The 21044-nt window shown below is 40.7% G+C and overlaps 1 protein-coding gene across 7 annotated transcripts in view; it reads right to left on the bottom strand.

The window, feature by feature from the left end:
* Window positions 1-221: 221 nt before the first annotated feature.
* The window catches only part of HIVEP2 (HIVEP zinc finger 2), a 206658-nt gene continuing 185835 nt past the window's right edge, over window positions 222-21044 (bottom strand). For all 7 annotated transcript variants that reach the window (XM_065931240.1, XM_065931244.1, XM_065931241.1 and 4 more), the window contains 5 exons: window positions 19891-20045; window positions 16013-16188; window positions 11054-11155; window positions 9392-10287; window positions 222-2713 (listed from right to left, as the gene is read on the bottom strand). In XM_065931240.1, the coding sequence (XP_065787312.1) occupies window positions 1889-2713; window positions 9392-10287; window positions 11054-11155; window positions 16013-16188; window positions 19891-20045 (2154 nt within the window). In that variant the 3' untranslated portion in view covers window positions 222-1888. The remainder of the gene's footprint in view (window positions 2714-9391; window positions 10288-11053; window positions 11156-16012; window positions 16189-19890; window positions 20046-21044) is intronic.

The following is a 21044-nucleotide window of genomic DNA, read 5'->3' as shown; positions in this document are numbered from 1 at the left end:
AGAACGCGCACTGTGCTGACCACTCTCTGTTCTAATCAGGTGACACGCTGAAGCCAATGACTGCCTTCTCACTTGCTCAAGGCATCCATACTCTGCGCAGCCTGGGACGGGCAGAGCCTAGGAGTGAAAAGCACAGATGGCAAGTTGGTAGCATCAACACTTCTCCAGCAACAAAATTGGGAAATCAAAATGTCAAACAAGACATAAAAACTAGACACCTCAAGCATGTAATCGTATATTTATTTCTCTTTTTAAAGAACACTCCTTAATGTAATTCAATATACAAACTTGGTTTCACAGAATTATAATCCACTATATAGCACAAAGATAACCCAGATTGTGTGTGTGTGTGTGTGTGTGTGTGTGTCTGTGCGTGCACACACGTGCGTGTGTGTGCCCATGTGTTGTACCCCTTCCCTTCCTTCCACTCTTCGGAACCTACAAACAAAGGCTCTGCCCATCGTCAACGCTAACCAAAGCCCATTCTGAATGTTATATACAAAAGACAGCATCCTCCCACAAGTTCTCTTCCCTGGTAAGCCTCTTTTCCGTTCCCCCTGAGATAGCCAGGGGTCTGACACTCTTCCCTTCTGCAGCAGGGTCAAGTGGCTTCCCCCAGAGCTGATGTCAACCCTGTTACCGTGCAGACTGGCTGACAGAAAAGGCTGGGGAGCAGGTCTCCCTGCCCTTCCCCGCTTCCACACCCACCTCAGTCCAAGCGCGACCCCTCTGGAGTAGCCTCAGTCACCATCTCGTGCAGCAAGAACCCAGGAGATTGCTAAGCCCAGGTCTTCTCCACGGGCAGCGCACAGCACCACCTGCCAAGCCACCGGGCCGGCCGATAACCAAGCTCAACACAGTCCCATGTGCTTTGCCACTTTAATGTTTAAAGACACCCTAGCATAGGCCTGTGGCAACCTAGTGTCCAACGAGTTACATAAAATTGTACCAGTGATGCACTTGTACATATTTACATGGGGCGGAATGTTTTCCCATATTTTTAGTTGAGTATATAGATCAACATGTTCACATAAGACCAAATACTTTTAATATTATTTATAACTGATTTATAAAGCTTTGAAAAAACTCACAATAGCACATTGTTTACTTTAATGCTTTACGGTACTATCAGTTTAAAATCACAATCAGCACTTAAGTTATAGTCAATCCAGCAAACAAGAGACAAAAAAATTTACAAGAGTTAAGAACTGACTGATACATCCTTTATCTTTTTTTTTTTAACTAATGCATAAGTGCAGAATAAGATACTCTAGTTTAAATATCTTGTTTACAATATACATTTTTTTTGTTCTAGTTACGCAACAGTAAACCCCATGCTTCACATAGAAAAGCAATCCACAACATTAAGAAAAAATGTACAATTTATGAAACAAAGTAAATAAATATTAGTATTACAGAATCAGAGCTGTACATAAAAGCTGTTCAGTTTTAATCATATAAAAATATGTTTTAGTGCAACCTCACATATATATTGATGCTGTTTTGCTTTACATCATTTAGATCCAAGTGTCCAAAAAAGGAAAGAAATTACATTTATTACAAAGCAGATACACAAATTCTAAAATATGTACAAATTACTGCTAAAAAATGCTTATAAGAATATAAGCAAAGTAAAGAAAAGGCACAAACATCTGTACAATTTTAAAAGTACCAGACCCAATAGGTTAATTTCAAATTTTGTTTTGGTCAGGCTCATGATGACTTGTTAATTTACCTAATTCTTCTGATATAACAAAAGTATATATAATAGCAAACTACCAGTAACTTAGGACAGGCATGCTATAAACTTGATTACCTCTATTTCTAGAAAAACGAAAACAAAAACAAATGGGAAAATGTGGAAATGAAAGTCTCCATGCATCTTAGATCAATGTAGTTGACTCTTTTCTGAAGATGATTCCTTGCCTTCCTCTGTGCTTGAAGGTAATTCCTTGCTGTCTTGAAAGCCCGACTGCTGGTCATCCAGACAACTCTTGCTGTAAAACGTGGAGTGAGCGAACGCAGTCTGGGATGTACCAAAATTGTCCTTTTCGCCATCATGCAAGTCAGGGTGGGTGGCTGAGGTACAGGGCTGGCCTGGCTCAGGCCCACTAAAGTGTCTAATGCTAGCCTGTGCACTCTCCAAGGGTTTCTGATGAGGCGCCTGCCCCCGGGCTGACTGATCTGCCCCCAGCAGAGCGGCCTCTTCTGTGGCAATCCGGAGGGAGGCGATGGCTTTTGTGCAAGTCTGGATGTTCTCCTCCTGTTCCCGCTCGGTGGCATTCAGGCTGTCTTCCGAAGTGCTCTGTTTCATCAGCAGCCGCGGAGAGGAGGGCGTGCTAGGTGGACCAGATGTCTGGGGGGCGTGAGGCGACCGCTTCCCGGGCGGCTTGGAACCTGCGTGGGGATCCTTGGCGAGGGAGTCCCCCGAGGCGCCCCTCTTCTCCTCGGAGCCCTCCATTGGCAGAGGCAATGTGGGTGGGGGGTGGACACCGGCGAGGGCCGGCGGGATGGAGTGAACCATTTGGATCCCACCGACTGGCACCATGGGGATAGGAGCTCGCACTTGCTGCTGAGAGTGGAGTGGAAGGTGGCTGAAGACATAGTCAGTGGGACCCTCAGGGAAAAGGCGGGGGCCTGGATGTTCATAAGCACCTTCTTGGTCTCCATAGAGACTGAAGTAAGGAACCTGAGGTAATCCTCTTCTTAAATTCTGCAGCGGGGACACAGAGAGACAACGCTTAGGACCCACCGTGCTTCACGTTTAGGTCAAGCTGATTCATTCATTCATTCATTCATTCACTCACTCGCTCATTCCTTCAAAACACGTGAAGACTCCCTAAACTATCACTCTTTCATTTCTCAAGACAAAAGAGGTTTGCTCCACAGTCTTTTAGGATTCTTGAATGAAGCAGGTAGGTCTGTGAAAAGTTGCTTTTGTTGTTAAACAGGAATGTGATAAAACCTGCAGTGTGTTTTCCACTAGGTACAGAGACTGTCCAGCTCTTTTTTTTTTTTTGTAAGACAGAATGAAAAGAAAATAATGGATAATTACCAGAAAAACTATACTGAGCCAAAAAACACTAATAACAAGTTTTTAAATCCAAAAGAAAGTTAAACGATTACCATCTGTTTATATACTGGGCAGATTTTTAATATTTTTCTTAAGTGTTGATGAATATAAATGGAGTGACAAGCTTGAAAATTAGCTCTCTTTTTTTCTCCTTTTTTAGTCTTCTACAGAACAGATGACAAAATGGTGGTGATACACAAACTGGTCCCTCCAATGTGTAAGATGTTGCTCTAAAGAAATAGATTTCTGCTCAGGAGGCATCGAGGCAGAAGATCAGCACCAGCATCTCCATCAAACCGTAATTCAAGGTCAGATTTTGTATGGAAACTGCATCAAAGTAGTTAATGCTAAATATTTAAAATAGTTATAATTCATACTCGACTTTGTGGCTGGGAACCAGAAATGACTATATTTTAATTTTTCTGTCTATGTTATTATTTCCACTTAAATAGCTTCCTGGCAATTAATAAATTAGAACATTTAAAGTTTGGGGCCAGAATTCCAGATTTCATGGGTCCCTGAAAACGGAGAACCCATTTTGTATAACTGTTTCTATAGCAAAACTTAACCTAACTGTGAGATTATCGGGTTTAAATGAGATGACGAAGCTTCAATTAACCGAGATTCATCCTTTTAATGCATGCATGGTCAGTCACTCAGTCATGTCTGACTCTTTGCGACCCCATGGACTGTAGCCCGCTAGGCTCCTCTGTCTATGGGATTCTCCAGGCAAGAACACTAGAGTGGGTTGCCATTTCCTTCTCCAGAGGATCTTCCCAACCTAGGGATTGAATCTGTGTCTCCTGCATTGCAGGCAGATTCTTTACCACTGTGCCATCGTTTCAAGAATGTTTCAAGAATGTTTTGTGCTCTATACCATTAGTGATTGATCCAGTTCTAATTAGACTGTGAGACCATAGGAATGATAAACTATCCACCGTTTCTGCTACTCTGTACCATTCTTGGCCCTTACCTTGTTCTAGGCTTCACCTTATTCAAGCCAAAACCAAATGACTTGTGCTGAAAGTGCAGGAGAAATTATGAAAACATCAATCCTTATAAGCTAAGGACCTCATAAGCTACGTAAGGGGAGAATTCTATGGTATGAGAAAGAAATCATTAAATGTGACCAAAAAATTCCCCTTGTATTTATTTGCTCTGGTTTAAAAAAGGCATGTTTACTTCATCCAACACTAGGTAAGGTGGAAGATCATAATGCCTACAATAACCACCTGTGAATGTAACCAAATGAATCTTCTTTGGATCACAATGATCACAGATGTAAAGTTTGAAATAAAACATAGCTTGGCTCTTTTTCCATCTTGCCTTTGGTTGCTATTCTGTGATGTCCACGGTATATACCTAATCAGAATGGGGGTTTGTGAGGCAGCCAAAGACAGAGCTGTCCTATTTCATAAGATCTCTGACTCAAGTCCAACAAAGCGAGTGATGAAGTGTCCTCTAAAAATAGGATGCATTCAATCTGTTCAAAAGCCAATAGAATTTTGTGTTAAGAATACAAGTGTTATATTCAGACTTTTACTGACCAGACATTAAATGATTACAACCACAGAAGCGAGTGTACAATTCCTATCACGTAACCACTTCCATGGCTCCAAATACTGCCAAGCCTTTCACATATTCTTTGTCCTCAGACTCACCCCTTCTTCACCCTCCAAATAACTCTCCAAAAGATTTTTCTACTCTAATTTTTACTCTATTTGCAACCTTATCTTGTTTTACAATTTGAGCCTTACCATTTTAATATGAATAAACTCCCACCTTACTTAAAAATCTTGACACAGAAATATGAATAATGAATGCCTGTGTGGGTTGTGTTAAGTGTATGCATATGTGTGTGTATATCTATCTGTATCCTATGTACCAGATATTTACCCCAACTCATCTTTTCAACAGTGTCAGTAGGTCCTCTGGAAGCAAAGGATGAGAAGGAGGTAGGGATACAGGAGTTCTGGCTGGGGTTGGTGACGGGGGAGCGGGATGTAAGGTATGTGACGGTAACAGGGAGAGGAAGCAGGGGGTCAGCTGGAACTGATCCAGGCTCAGCCACCAATAGAGGGTGCAGGGGAGAATGTGGCCTTGGCTTGAAAACGGAGGTCTATCCTGAAGGTTCGAACATCAGGAGGCTGTTAGCTCACTGCATTCCTTACAGCTGAATGGCAAGTTCTTACAAGGACAGAAGTCTACTTGGTCCACCTCCCTGACTGCCACAAACAGATGAAAAAACTGACCAAGAGGTTAAGTGACCTGCTCAAGACCACACAGAGAGCAAGGGATGGAACCAAATCATGACCCTTGTACTAGACAGTGTTCACGGAGGCTCTGCACCATGGACCAGGACACACTTTCTTTGTCTCCTTGCTATTTATCTACCAAAACTTTAAAAACAGAAAAGGAACAATTCTTGTTTAAAAAGGATGAGGCCAGAAACCATACAATTTTTCCATCATCATCACTGAGCCACATATGATTAAACCCTCAAAAAAAATTTACTGAGTGAATAAAAGACTCTTTTCTCTCTTCCTCTTCCTTCCTTCTGTCCTTCCTCTCTCCCTCCTTTTTTCCCTCTCTTTATTTCCTTCCTTCTTTCCTTTTCTCTTTATCTATCCATCCATCTACCCACCTACCTACCTACCTACCTATCATCTATCTTAAAATTAAAACTAACCAGAGGACATTAGAGCAGAAATAGCAGGGTTCTAGAATCTCAGTGACTGCATATCACCTCCTCCAAACTTGCTCCCTGGAACCAGAAAATGAGTGTGCCATGCTTGGATCTGAGGTCCTTTCAATGCCAGTCACCACCCTGTGAGCGCTTGGTCAATATGAAACCACAGGTATTGCTAACAGAATTTCCATCAAAAATAATTAATCTTTAGGGTTATTCCAATTTAATATGTTCATACGTGAGATGGCCGGATAGCATCATCTGCTGAATGAACATGCGAGTTTGAGCAAGCTCTGGGAGATGGTGAAGGACAGGGAAACCTCGAATGTTGCAATCCATGGGGTTGCAGAGAGCTGGACACAGCTTAGTGATTGAGGAACAACAATACAGATTCTTCAGAGAGGGAAGCACTTATCTCCTACCGCAATCAGGAGAAGTTCTCCTTAAAGGATCATTGATTCTTTTTCACAATGAGAATCTTGTCCATACATCATGGAAGATGAAAATTCTCTGCTGCTCCTCAAAAACAGAGTGCTAAAGCATCAAATGGGAAGTGTCTGAGACCAAGCGTCCCTGCTTTATGAAGGATTCCAAGGGCTATTGTTTCCTATCACATCAGCAAAGTAGCATGTTAAGAACTGTCTACAGAGAATTAAACTGGGTAATAGAGCAAAAGCTCAACACTTGGGCTTCATAAATGGTAAAGTTCAACAATTTCATTAAATATCCAGGTGAACTGGTATGAAAAAAAATACAAATTCAATCACTAATAAAATCAATCTCTTTTCACCAACAACTTTCTGGGCAGAGATCCAAAAATTAGATGAAGTCTTTAAGTCCACTTCTTTGCTTCCTTTGCCCAAAGTGACTGTGAGTTGCTATTATTTTTTAATAACAGTACTGTGTTGGCACCAAAGCATTATTTTTTATGCCTACAGATGACTGGGTATACTCCAACATCTCCCATATATCACAGTCTTGACCCACTAGGCAAATTAGAATGGGGGAGCCTCAGCTCACACACTCCACAGCGCCATTGGGTCTAACCAGAGATCAAATTGCCAACATCTGCTGGATCATAGAAAAAACAAGGGGATTCCAGAAAAAACATCTACTTCTGCTTCATTGACTATGCTAAAGCCTTGACTGTGTGGATGACAACAAACTGTGGAAAATTCTTCAAGAGATGGGAATACCAGACCACTTTACCTGCCTTCTGAGAAATCTGTATGCAGATTAAGAAGCAACAGTTAGAATCGGACATGAAACAATGGACTTGTTTAAACTGGGAAAGGAGTATCTCAAGGCTACAATTATCACCCTGCTTATTTAATATACAGAGTAAATCATGCAAAATGCCAGGCTAGATGAATCACAGGCTGGAATCAAGACTGCAGGGAGAAATAACACCAGCCTCAGATATGCACATGACACCACCTTAATGACAAAAGTGAAGAGGAACTAAAGAGCCTCTTGATGAAGGTGAAAGAGGAGAGTGAAAAAGCTGGCCTAATACTCAACATTCATAAAAGTAAGGTCATGGCATCCAGTCCCATCACCTCATGGCACATAGATGGAGAAAAAATGGAAACAGTGACAGACTTTATTTTCATGGGCTCCAAAATCACCACAGACAGTGACTGCAGTCATGAAATTAAAAGATGCTTGCTCCTTGGAAGAAAAGCTATGATAAACCTAGACAGATTATTAAAAAACAGAGACATCACTTTGCCAACAAAGGTTCATCTAGTCAAATCTATGGTTTCTCAAATAGTCATGTACAGATGTGAGAGGTGAACTATAAAGAAGGCAGAGTGCCAAAAGAACAGATGCTTTTGAACTGTGATACCTGAGAAGTCTCTTGAGAGTCTCTTGGACTGCAAGGAGATAAAAGCAGTCAATGAAATCAACTTTGAATATTCACTGGAAGAACTGATGCTGAAGCCGAAGCTTCAATCCTTTGGTCACCTGATGCGAAGAGCTGACTCATTGGAAAAGACCCTGACGCTGGGAATGGCTGAGGGCAGGAGGAGAAGGGGACGACAGAGGATGAGATGGTATCATCGACTCAATGGACATGAGTCTGAGCAAACTCTGGAGATCGTGAAGGACAGGGAAGCCTGGGGTGCTGCAATCCATGGGATCACAAAGAGTCAGACACAACTTAGTGACTGAACAACAAATATCAGAAAAAGCAACTTCCACCCCAGATGTGGTATTCTAGTATGAAGGGGATTTCTCACTCTATTTATCCTGCAATAGCATGAACTTCAGAAGAGCCCTCCTTGCTACTTGGGACCACTAAGACGCAAAAACCTGGGGAAATGCCCTTCTTTTTCTTGGTTGGCTAATTTATTAGCTCAGCAGCTAAGTTATGTCCTGATTGCTATACATGTCTCTACAGTCATTGCACCATGAAGACTATGCTAGTGGCAGGCTTGTAAACAGAGGGTCCTAGGGGCTGGAGAGTAGAATGCAACAGGGAGTTTTCCTAAAGCTCAAACATGTGAATCTAAGCATCTAATTCAGGATGGTGAAAAGATGATGAGAGAGGGGAAGCTGACCACTAGGGCTGTGAGAAGACGGCAGAGCTGATAGCTGGTAGTGCTTCCTTGGCTGTGAAGGGCAGTGACGACCCACATGATGGAAATCCAGAGCAAAGAGAGAACGGCCACGAATAGAGCCCAGGAAAAAAAAGCACATGGAAAGCAGCCAAACTCCAGAGGTATCCTTCCTCTGTCTGTGCTAGGTATGCTAGATGCCTGCTTCTTTCTTTCTTTCTTTTTTTTTTTTTTAATTTTACACGAGTTGAAAAAGATATCAAGATCTATCATGTTGGTGAAGAGAGGCAGGGCCGATCCTCTTCTATGGATGTGCATTAAGCCCCACTGCCCATATTTCATCTGTGATTGCTACTGTTGTTATCTTAATCTATAATGAGGGCATCCACAGAAATCTCCTCTGATGCTTTCTCCCTTACCTCTTTCAACTGCCCACTCTGTGAGCTCACGATATCACTGAACAAGGGCTCTCGGTAATAGGAGGTGGTGGGACCAGCAAGAAAAGCATACGTGTTCCTGCCTTTCATTTATACCACAGGGTTCATTCTCCCCTCTCCTGGTCCCTGACTGGTTTCACACATCTACTCACTATCGGCAAAGCAATTAGTTTATTTAAAAAACTCTTTTTTTGGATTGAGAGTCAATGCTAATGCCCGAATCAGAATTTTCACCTGGTAGAGAGTTAGATAAATGATACCCAAGTATCCCTAAGAGTGTCTGTCTAGGGAGTCATGTCATTCCAAAGACTTTTTACCTTTTCCACTCATGCCACAGTTTCAACTCCTGCCTATACCGAGTTAAACTTAGAAAGCATTCAGAGAGGTCTCACCTGTCATTACCAGATTGAAATGCTCTTCTCTGATGCAATACTACACTTGGGGTAACGCCACAGCCATGAGATTGACAATAGCATGTGATAAAAATGCCTTCCTGCTATTTTCAGTAACCAAGTTCACTCCTCCCCACGAGAGATAGTCATGTCATCATAAATTTCACACCAGTATGTCATCAAGAGGCTCCAATGAGCTTGGGCTTATATATTAGAAAGGGAAAACTAAGGATACTTACAGGAGGCCCCAATACAATTGGCTCTGCTTGCAAATACTGCCCCATGCACAAGGGTGGATTGTGGTATAAAGCCCTTCTGGGAGACGGTGCCCTTATTGTGGTCATGTATCTTCTCTCTCTTCTGGGAGACAGGTCCCTCCTGGCCATGATTTCTTTCCCAGGTGACACTGGCCTCCTTGGGGACAGATGCCTTCTTGGCGAAACATCTCTCTGCGACATCTCCCTTCTCAAGGCGGCTTCCTTTCTTGGTGAAAGATGTCGCATAGGTGACAGATCTCTTCTAGGTGACAAATGTCTTCTGGGTGACAAATCCCCTTTGGGTATCAGACACCTCTTTGGTGAATTATCTCGACAGGGTGAAGAATCATATCCTGGTGAGGAATGGCGGCTGGAGGGTGAGAAGTCCCGTGGGGAGGAGCCCGGCTCTGAAGACAGCATGCACTCTTCATCCATACAACAGGGGATATCTAACCTGTCTTTGTCTGGTTCTGAGTCTGTACTTTTGCTCTGGAATAACCTCTGGTATTCTGTCATCTGAGTATCTTCACATGAGTCACTTGGTGTCATCAGCTGAGTAACCTGAATACTTGGCAACGTAACCAAATAGCTGATCAATGAAGAATGCCCCAGGGAGCTATCGGAAGGAACCCCGTGGGGTACAGCGCCAACATTCACAGGCAAGGAGGAGAATCTAGGAGGCTGGGGACTGGTGCTTCTTGATCTTGTTTTTGGTGTCAAATCTCCTTGGTCATCAAAGTCATCATCGTCTTCATCATCATCGTCATTATCATCTCCATCTTCACCGTCCGATTCTTCGGCATCTGAGAACTGATGATCAGTTGAAATGCTGGACATGCTATGCTTTTCACTTGCTTTGTGCAAATCTTCCATCGTTTCTGAAGCAATTGAACAAAGAGAGTGAACATCAAGATTCAGACAAGAAGGTTAGAAGCTAATTCAGATGCCATCTCTTTCCAAAAGCTTTCCTCGATCCTCTAGTCCCTAAAGATGGTCATCTCTGAATGCCTATAACATAAGCACTTACCTCTGTGACACTGATTGGTTCTTATCTTTTTATGTAGCTATCTGGTTTCATTCCCACCTACAATATGGCCTCCAGAGTAGGAACTTTTAGCTCAGGCATCATACCACTCATCGAAAACCCTCAATAAGTGGGTACATAATGTTAATGATGATATTAGAGGAAAAAGAAAAGCAAGAACCTGTCTCTACAAGTCAGGAGGTCCAGCTGATCCCCAGATTTTCTACTGAGGTTATTGATGGAGTTTTTTCCTACTAGATTTCCTCTCGGTCAAAAAAATAAGACACTAAAAATGATTTTCAAATTTCCCAAAAAGTATCATAAAATTTAAATCACCATTACAACTTAAGTGCAATTAGATTTCCTTTATGGTTCTATTCTAATAATAGAATTATTTTCACATTAAGGCATTTCTACCTCTTCAGCCAGAACTGAAATGGATTTCTTCTTGCTAGGTCTCAAGCAATTCAATGCGTCAGCCTTCTCTTCTATGTTTAGTATTTAGTAAAATGAAATGTGATCAGTTTTCGTTTTTTTAAATACCTATATTCATTTTACCACCTTGGCTGCAAAGCTTCAGCATGCAGAGTAAAGAGGTCAGTCACCTAAAGTGTGAATACCTGCTTCCTCGGTTTCGGTGTCATCAACTGACGTCATTGAGACTCCCAACTCCAGGCATTTCTTCATGTGTGCTTTAGATTTCATATGCTTCGTTAAGTTTCCTAGAAAATACAGCCAAAAAAAAAAAGAGCAATTAATTGGTTACCAAAATGTGACAACTGCTCCAAAATTCAGTGTGAAATGAACCAACTTGAGATAACACAAATTTGTTTCTGCCCCCTGCTCCTTGCCTCAAACTTAAGAGGAACAATTTGGCTTCTGAAGATATGAAACCCCAACAGCTTTAGCCGTCTCAGGTCGTCTTTGTTCTAGACCTGGGGAAGTCTAGGCTCATATTATTTCAAGTGTAGACTCAAGTATGACTGAGAATCCCAGACTTTTCTGGCTGAGAGAGGATCTAATATCTTCTCCCCGTTGGGTCTGCCTTCTTGGGCCCCACATAAACAGGGTGACACAAACTGGGTCACACATCTCTGAGCGATTTTAGAATAACCTATTGTAATCAACATCGTCCCTGGGCCCCAGACCTCCTGTCATCAATCAGATATAGATTAAACTGGCAGGATGCTCACTTGTCAGAAGAAAAAATAAACACAAAATGATGTTGGGGCCAACCCTGTAAATGAATTCGAAGATCCAAACAAATACTTAGCTAACTACTTATTGGGAACATTAATCTTAGTAATTAGCTTCTATCCATCTGACATATATCAGCAGAGTTCATGACAGCAACTTCTAAAGTTCCAGAGCAGCAAAATTCCTTATTTATCTTGAAACTCCCACTGTTCTAAGAACAAAGAATGTATTATGATGGTGATATAGGCTTCCCAGGTTGCTAGTGATAAAAATCATGCCTGCCAATGCAGGGGCCCTAACAGACTGGGGTTTGATCCCTGAGTTGGGAAGATCCCCTGGAGTAGGAAATGGCAACCCACACTAATATTTTTGCCTGGAAGATCCCATGAACAGAGGCGCCTGGTGGGCTACAGTCCATAGGGTCGCAAAGAGTCAAACACAACTGAAGCGACATAGCATAAGCCCAAACTCTTGCATCTTCCATACATAGATAGTTATAGACAACTGTCCCTTATGTGTAGTATAAATGCTATAGTATGATGCCCTCTATATCTGTAGGTTCAGAGTTCATGAATAAGGAGGGATGATTGTATAACTACACATGTACCTAATCACATATGTATGTGTGTTTCTGCGTGTGCATGCTCAGTCGCTAAGTTGTGTTTGACTCTTTGTGACCCCATGGATTGCAGCCCTCCAGGCTCCTCTGTCCACGGCATTTCCCAGGCAAAAATACTGGAGTGGGTTGCCATTTCCTTCTCTGGGGGATCTTCCTGACCTAGGGCTCAAACCTGCATCTCCTTCCTGCATTGGCAGGTGGGTTCTTTACTATTACGTCACCTGGGAAGACCATATGTTTCTACAGATTCATATAATTTCTAAACAGAATGTGAGAAATTATGAAAACACTGATCAATCACCTCTGACTTAGGATCTATGAAATTATATATAAATATAAAATTCCATATCATGTGGAACTCCACATCTGTGCTGTGTTTAGTCGCTCAGTCGTGTCCAACTCTTTGTGACCCTATGGCCTGTAGCCCACCAGGCTCTTCTGTCCGTGGGGATTCTCCAGGCAAAAATCCTGGAGTGGGTTGCCATGCTCTCTCCAGGGGATCTTCCCAAACCAGGGATTACACCCAGGCCTCCCACATTGCAGGTGAATTCTTTACAATCTGAGCCACCAGGGAAGCCCCAAAATATTGGAGTGGGTAGCCTATCCTCTCTCCAGGGGAACTTCCTGACCCAGGAATCAAACTGGGGTCTCCTGCATTACAGGCAGATTCTTTACCAGCTGAGCTACCAGGAAGCCCATTCCACATCATACGTATAACTAATCAAAAGAAATTCAGGAACTAACTCAGCTATAAGGGTCAGATTACCTTTGTTCTTTGACAATGCTTTAGTCACAGAGCAACAAATGCTTGAAGAGTAGGCTCACTGAATGAATTCAGGCGGAAACTCCAGCTTGCTGAAATAGCTTGTTCCTCTTGCAGGAGTTTTTGGCTTACTATTAATGTAATATATGAGCCACAACTCTATACTGGGCCCCACTGTTGTTAATTACTTTATTTATATTACTTTATTTTTTAATTAGGGAAAATGAAGTCGCTCAGTCATGTCCGACTCTTTGCGACCCTGTGGACTGTAGCCCCCCAGGCTCCTCCATCCATGGGGTTTTCCAGACAAGGATACTGGAGTGGGTTGCCATTTCCTTCTCCAGGGAATTTTCCTGACACCAGGGATTGAACTCAGGTCTCCCACATTTCAGGCAAACTCTTTACCATCTGAGCCACCAGGGAATCCTTAACATTTGGCTTATTGCTTATATTCCTACAAATTTAATGTGCTATTTTTGTAACTCCAAACATGGAAATATTTCCTGGCCCATATTGCTCTTATGTTCCAAAAAATCATACCTCTAATTTTTCTAAAGGTCTCAAATATTCTTATAGACAAATTATCATGAGCTTCCCTGGTAGTTCAGCTGGTAAAGAATCCACTTGCAATGGAGGAGAACCTGGTTTGATTCCTGGGTTGGGAGGTTCTCCTGGAGAAGGGATAGGTCACCCACTCCAGTATTCTTGGGCTTCACTGGTGGCTCAGATGGTAAAGAATCCGCCTGTAATGCGGAAGACCTGGGTTGGGAAGATCCCCCGGAGGAGGCCATGGCACCCCACTCCAGTATTCTTGTCTGGAGAATCCCCACGGACAAAGGAGCCTGGCGGGCTACAGTCCATGGGGTTACAAAGAGTCAGACGAAGCATAGCACATGATTATCAAGAATTTCAAAAGCTATAAATTAATGGAAATCATCTGCTTCTGTAAGGGTGCAAATAATCTGTGTACGTGGATAGATGTGGAAGTTAGTTAAGTCAGGATAGATCTTCATATGTGTTTCTTCTCTTATATTTTTCTTTCTTCCTATTTCAAGTAAGCACGCAGGCTTTGGGCTCTCATCCTCAGGGTAGGTTTACAGTTAGAAATCTGGCTCAGAAATGACTGTGCCCTGACTTTGGCTTATTGAAGTCTTGAATGTCTGAAGAATTATAGCAAAGAGAAAGCAGCAGGATGGCAGGAAAGGGTGCCTGGAGAAGTGATACAGGCAAAGAGGAGGCACCAGTCCTACAAGAGCACTTTGATTCTGTACTCAGATGGTGTGACAACAAGCAGCTGGCTGGAGGTGAACACTGGTGAGGGGTTTCCCAGGGTGATTTGCTCTTTTCAAGATCCTAAGACATTTGTACTTTTCCAAAGGGTGACAAGGAAACTCCGATAATGATCAAGCATAAATTATTTTCTGCTAAAACTCCAAGACAATGGTTCAGAGCCAAATTTAACATGATAAAAAAGAACTATCTAGCCATGTGACATTTCTTCATGTACAGTTTCAGGAGGCTATGCCCACAGTCAACTCACACGCCCAGGAAATATCAGTTGTAATGACCAGTGGATCCGATTTATTTCCTAAAACCAAAGTTTATATATTTTTTATGTCCTAGGGAGTCTCTTACTGAAGTTCTACATAAAAGGCTTGATTGTGCAAAAGTGGATGGTATTTAAAGGACCTCATGTTTATCTCCTTTGAAATGCAAATGAACATTCCCTCCTCCTTTTTGTGGCTTCAAAGAGGCATAATTGTAATATAAATATCTTTTTAATAAAGAAAAAACAGATATGCTCAGAGGCAACACATTTACATTTCTGACAAACCAATAAAGACAATTTTGGATTTGGGGTATAAAAGAAAGTAGGTACATATTTCCCTACCAAAGATAGTTTTATTTGATATTTGTTTTTCTTGATGAGTAGTGGAGCAGATTAATTAGTATACAAATTAAAGTTAAAGCATTGGAAAATGTTTGTGTAAGGTTAGTGGTGGGGTGTCTATAGGGTTTCATTAGTATTTCTACGTGTGCACATGCGTCTATGTTGCTCAGTCATGTCTGACTCTGCGACCCCATGGACTGTAGCCCACCAGGCTTCTCTGTCCATGGGATTTTCCTGGCAAGAATACTGAAGTGGGCTACCATTTTCTCCTCCAGGGGATCTTCCTGATCTAGGGATTGAGCCCATGTCTCCTGCATACTTTGACAATAAGTAGCAAAATTAACTTCTATAGAAGTCAAATCACCTCTATTCCACAACTACTTGTATTCTGAAAACACTGGGCTTATGAACATTTTCATAATTTTATAATCTGATAGAAATAAGATTGAAGCAACATTTTTGTATAAAATATTTTCAGGTAAGACTACCTGTTAAAAACAGACTTATTTTTAAAAGACAGAATATCATTTCAAGGCAGGTCTTAGTTTTATGAGATTAATAGCTGTGGCCTGAGAGTAAGAAATTGTCTCTGAGCTCATAAATGCACAGAACACAAGTGATCAAATTTCTATACATAATTAATGCAAGTGTGGATGGAGGGGCCCACCCGGGACTCTGTGGGTCTCTACATTATTAATAATCTTGAAACTGACCATGGGCACATGTTTTCTTCCCAGCTGCTGCCTTGCTTTTCTAATGCCCCGGAATGCGTTGTCTCCCTGCAGAATTTCAATACCGGTGCAAAGATTCTCTAGACCACATAACATTTCCAACAAGAAGTAATAGCTATGCAAGCAATTCTTAGCCACTTCCTCTGAGACTACTAGCCTGGACCTAAGTCTATAGCTCTTACTTCAGTCATAAAAGGAGCCTCACTGTCTCATACATCCTCAGACCACTTACAGAAAGAAAACACATTTCATGAGTGTCACATTTTCACAAAGAAACCATCGAATTGTCAATGACAGTTACAAAATGGTATTCAGAATCTGGAACAGCCATTAAGAAAAAAAAGAGTTTTCCCTCTTAAAAAAAAATCAGACCTGTACCTTTCGTTTTGAAGGCGAAGTTACATAACTTGCATACATAAGGCCGGACATCAGTATGCGTGCGGATATGCTTCTTGAGCATGCTTGGTTTCTTACACCGAATCCCACATTCCTCACAAATGTACTTTCCACGTCCACGTCCTCTGACATATACATAATCTTCATTTGATTTATATCTGTTAAAAAAGGGAAAATCCAGTGTGTTTCCAAATACTTCACATGATTCCAAATACTAACATGTTTCCACATACATGTTATATATAAAACCAAAAGCTAATCACTTGCGAGACAAAATTTTAGATGGGTCCTTTACAATTATTCAACTTCATTTCTACAGAGCCAGTGAAATCTATGCAGTACCTAAAAGAACTTGGAAACAGATTTGGCATTGTAAATAAAAGGAATTTTTTTTCTATGTGGAGTTCAAAATGGAGTTGGCTCTTCTATGAAATGTGACTATATGGATTCTGATAGAAGTTCAAACGGGTTTATATAAGCTGCGAAGAGTTGCAACACTGTGGGCCTTACTACTTCCAGATTTGGATACCAAGAAACATCCAAAAAGTTATACTAGCATACTTAAATCATCACATATCACTTGTTAACATTACATCATCTAAGATGTGCATGCACAACACATATACCCCTCTAAATTGCTAGAATAAATATAACTGATTATAGAATTCTTCACTGCAAGTTTCTACTCTATTTTTACAATCCTGGCACGAGAGTCAGAAATTTCTAGCTTACACAGGCTGAGCTGAGCTCACCAACTGTTGCCTACAGATTTGATCTGTTCTTCCCAAGGACCATAATTCTGTACTGAAGTGAAGTCTAAATTTCAAGTGGCTTCTGGAAGGTACCGTTACATAATGAAAACTAGAGATTCTATTTTTCAATCAAATTTGCCTTTGTTTCTGGGAGGATTTATAGAGAGGTTTGAAAGGATGTCTGAGGTCATCCAGTTTAATTAAATCAGTAAGATGAACAAAGTCTTAGGTATTCACTGTAATAATCCATGGAAAAAACCTACCCAGTGATCACCATCGGTCACATTTTGTTCAGAATTTAAGGAAACATGCCCCATCACAGCATATAGCGGCATTCTACTGAATAACTCAGTGAATATCATTATCTCTTAAATCTCAGGCTAGAATTATGGGTCTACTACCGAAGATATTTCTTGAGAGGGTTCTTTTTATAACTTCCAAAGGTAAAGTGACCTACAAATGCCCTAACTCAGTGTGGGCTGACTTAAAGGCCTTAGATTTAGTCTTTTTTTTTTTTTTTCTTTTGTTTGTTTTTAAATATTCTAAGAGCATTGCAAACTTCTCTATTTTGTTCCAGCTAATCCATCATCAGGAATAAAAGCAAATTCAGCTTCATTTGTCCAAACCACTGCAGGATATTTAAGATAGAAAATCCATCCTATCAACTCTGCTATGGATACTATTTGATCTTAACATTATCTATTTTTCAGCCAGTACCAATCCAGGTGAGAATTACGTAGTATCAAAAATATCAATAGTCAATTTTACATACTTTTTAGTCCTTTAAATCTTTCCCCCTTTACAAGGAACTTCCAAAGTCAACTTTTTCTTCAAAGCTATTTTGAACTTCATCTTTCATCTCATTGTCTTTTGTAATAAAGCAGAAAGGAACCTAAAGTTGCACAATATGTCACCTTTTAATACCACTATTCTCTGCCCCAAACTGGATGAAACTGCCTAAGGACTACAGAATAAAACAAATAATTTAATAGACAGCAATTCCTCTTCAGGGAAGGGTACTTCAAGCTTCCTGTGGTGCATCACTATACTTGAAGGAAAATGCATTTTATTTTCAAATAATACTATTTTTAATTCCTTAGCTGATTAACTTGCTTCCAGAATGAAAATTAAGTTCTGTATAAAATATAAATGCATTAGAAAAATCTGTACAAATAAAACATTTATCCTTCAAAAGTTTTGCAGACCCATGAATCTACTTGATATAAAAATTAATGGATTTTTGAAAAAAATATGGCAACCTACTCTAGTAACCTTGCCTAAGAAATCCCATGGACAGAGGAGCCTGGTGGGCTACAGTCCATGGGGTCACTAAGAGCCAGACATGACTTAGCAACTAAACAACAACAACAGTGAAATTACTAGGTCTATGAATGAGACAATATAGGAAACATACACACTTAAAAATCTGGTCAGTGATTTTTTTTTTGGAAGTCATCACTTTGCAATGGCAAAATAAGAGGTTTTAACACATTTCTTGGAATAAACAACTGGTCACCACCGGGCAGAAGCTGGATCACAGATTAAGGAATGAATGAGATATAGCCCATAAAGAGACAATGAAATATCGGCACAATCCATTTGGATCATCAAAACACAGTCATAAAATGTTCACATGTGCTTTTCATTTGCATCTTTTGTTAGTGGAGATGAGCTCCCCAAAGCACGCAGACCTGTGAAGGTCGCGCTTGTCTAGCCCAAGTGCACTGCTCTGAAGACTGCTGGACACAAGGGCCGACTCAGGCACAGGAACTTCTTGGTCTCTGAGGAAAGATACGATCTCTGTTTCTCTTGTTTGTGTTAAAAGATGAGGAATGTCAAAAATTACTGAGACAAGCTTCATGACGACAAACAACTGTGGTTTCGGTGGTGACAATACTCAGGCATCCACCCAAAGGGGGCCAACCCTATGAGGGAAGCAGCTTCCAAAATCTATCTCCAAATGGTAAGTCTATGTGAGAAACTGATCAACCATTTAAAAATTTAAAGTCAAATAGATAACATTACTTTGTCCTCCAAATATAATTAGAATAAATTCATGCTCATTGCAAGTTGTAAGTTATAGATCTGCTATAGAGATAAGGTAATTACATGACAATCCCCAAAAGTGGTTAATGTCCTTTAAATTTTTTAAATTTTAAAGCAAATATCTTGGCTTTTTCTCCAATGTGACTGGATTGAAGATACTTTTCTATCAAAATCTAAAACTTGACATTACACACACATGTAATTTTTCTTAACTAGATAGATAACAAAGTCACTGAACCTTATCATTTGTTTCTGCAACTCAGAATTCTTAAAAAGAAATTTCTAAAGACAGAGAAACTATCACAGATCAGAGGAGGCTGGGGAAACATGACAACTAAATGCAAGATGGTGCTCTGGCTTGGGTCCTGGAACAAAAAGAGGGTAGGGCAGGAACTGGTGAAATCCCATACGTTTGGAGTTCAGGGAATAATAAAAGCAATAAAACCAACTAGTTTCCAGGTACATACATGAGTGTGCAAGACTGCACTTTTGTAAGCACAAAATAAAAACATGTCCATTAGTAACACAAGTGGTTGTTAAAAATAATACGAAAGAATGAACAAACTTAGATGACGTCAAAAGTCCAGCAATCTAAATTAGAGGTATGAAAATTTAAGGCAGAAGTTCAAAGCATATATATTAAGACATTTTTATTAAAAGCAAGTCATGAAAGCATGTGCATGAACTCATTATCTATTATCAAGCAGACTTCAGAAATGTGTATAGAAGAAGAATTTGCTTTATGCTTCGGACCAGAGGAGATACGACATTTTTCCACACAGATGAGTGAGTAAGTGAAGTCGCTGAGTCATGTCCAACTCTCCGGACCCCATGGACTATAGACTGCCATGCTTCTCCGTCCATGGGATTTTCCAGGCAAGAGTACTGGAGTGGGTTGCCATTTCCTTCTCCAGAGGATCTTCCTGATCCAGGGATCGAACCCGGGTCTCCCGAATTGTAGGCATAGACGCTTTACCGTCTGAGCCACCAGGGAAAGACACTCAGGACCATTTACTCTGATGTCTAACAGCATAGTTGACATTTGCACTTATGTTTTCTTACCCTCCTTCAAAGATTTTAATTCGAATAGGCTCAGTTTGCTTGGATCCAATATCCTTATCTCCATGAATATCTCCTTTCCCTCTTTCCTTTAAGATACTTCCCACTAGTTTCCTTTCTAGTTTGCTGCCAAATAAAAAGGACGCATCAGGTTTCATCTGTAGGAAAAAAGAGAGGATCATTTTGTATGCATTCCCTAAAACACGGAGGAAGCCCACATATTACACTCTTTCATGGTCTTTGAAAATTAGCCTAAATTCTACACTAAAAGGCCATAGGGTGGCTACATAAAAGAAGAGACAACGGGGATAAAATCAGAAAAGAATGACAGTTTCTACAGAATAAATTCAACATTCTTTTAAAAACAAGACCCCATTAGCACATATACCATGCAACACTAATAAAAACGTTAAAAACAAGTGCTATTTTGGAAATAGCAATTCAAGCAATCTCTATGCATTTCCAAAATATTCTCAAAAGTTATTAAAGAGAAATAGTAACTGAAATATACCATATATTTTATATTCATAAATTCTCCATTTATTTTTTTATTAGCATAAATTCCAAAATGGCCCTTATTAATATTTTTATAATTTTACATGTAAGGCAATAATTGTTCATGCAGAAGCAAACCCACTAATCCTTGGAAAAATGAGTTGAGAGAAATAATATGTATTATAAATATAAAATAAATTTTAGTAAAAAGTATAGTCAATGGGAAAAACCCCTCCCCCAGAAGTTTGCAGAGTTCAGTTCTGACATCCTGCAGTCTCCTTTGTCGACTGAAAAAATATGCATAATGTGAGAGTTGTGAGTTGAGTTTTATTTGGGGCAAAATGAGCACTGCAACCCAGGAGATAGCACTTTAGATAGCCCTGAGAAACTGCTCCAAAGAGTTAGTGTATGTGTGTGTGAGTTTCTCAGTCGTGTCCGCCTCTTTGCAACCCCATGGACTATAGCCTGCCAGGCTCCTTTGTCCATGGGATTCTCCAGGCAAGAATACAGGAGTGGGTTGCCATTCCCTTCTCCAGGGGATCTTCCTGGCCCAGGGATCAAACCCAGGTCTCCTGCATTGCAGGAGGATTCTTCACCCTCTGAGACACCAGGGAAGCCCAAGTGGTAGTGGGGGAAGGTCAATATACAAGATTTTGGTGAAG

Source organism: Muntiacus reevesi, chromosome 3 (assembly GCF_963930625.1).
Source record: "Muntiacus reevesi chromosome 3, mMunRee1.1, whole genome shotgun sequence".
Classification (NCBI taxonomy): domain Eukaryota; kingdom Metazoa; phylum Chordata; class Mammalia; order Artiodactyla; family Cervidae; genus Muntiacus; species Muntiacus reevesi.
The sequence above is the reverse complement of the archived record's forward strand: the minus strand, read 5'-3'. Positions and strand labels throughout refer to the sequence as shown.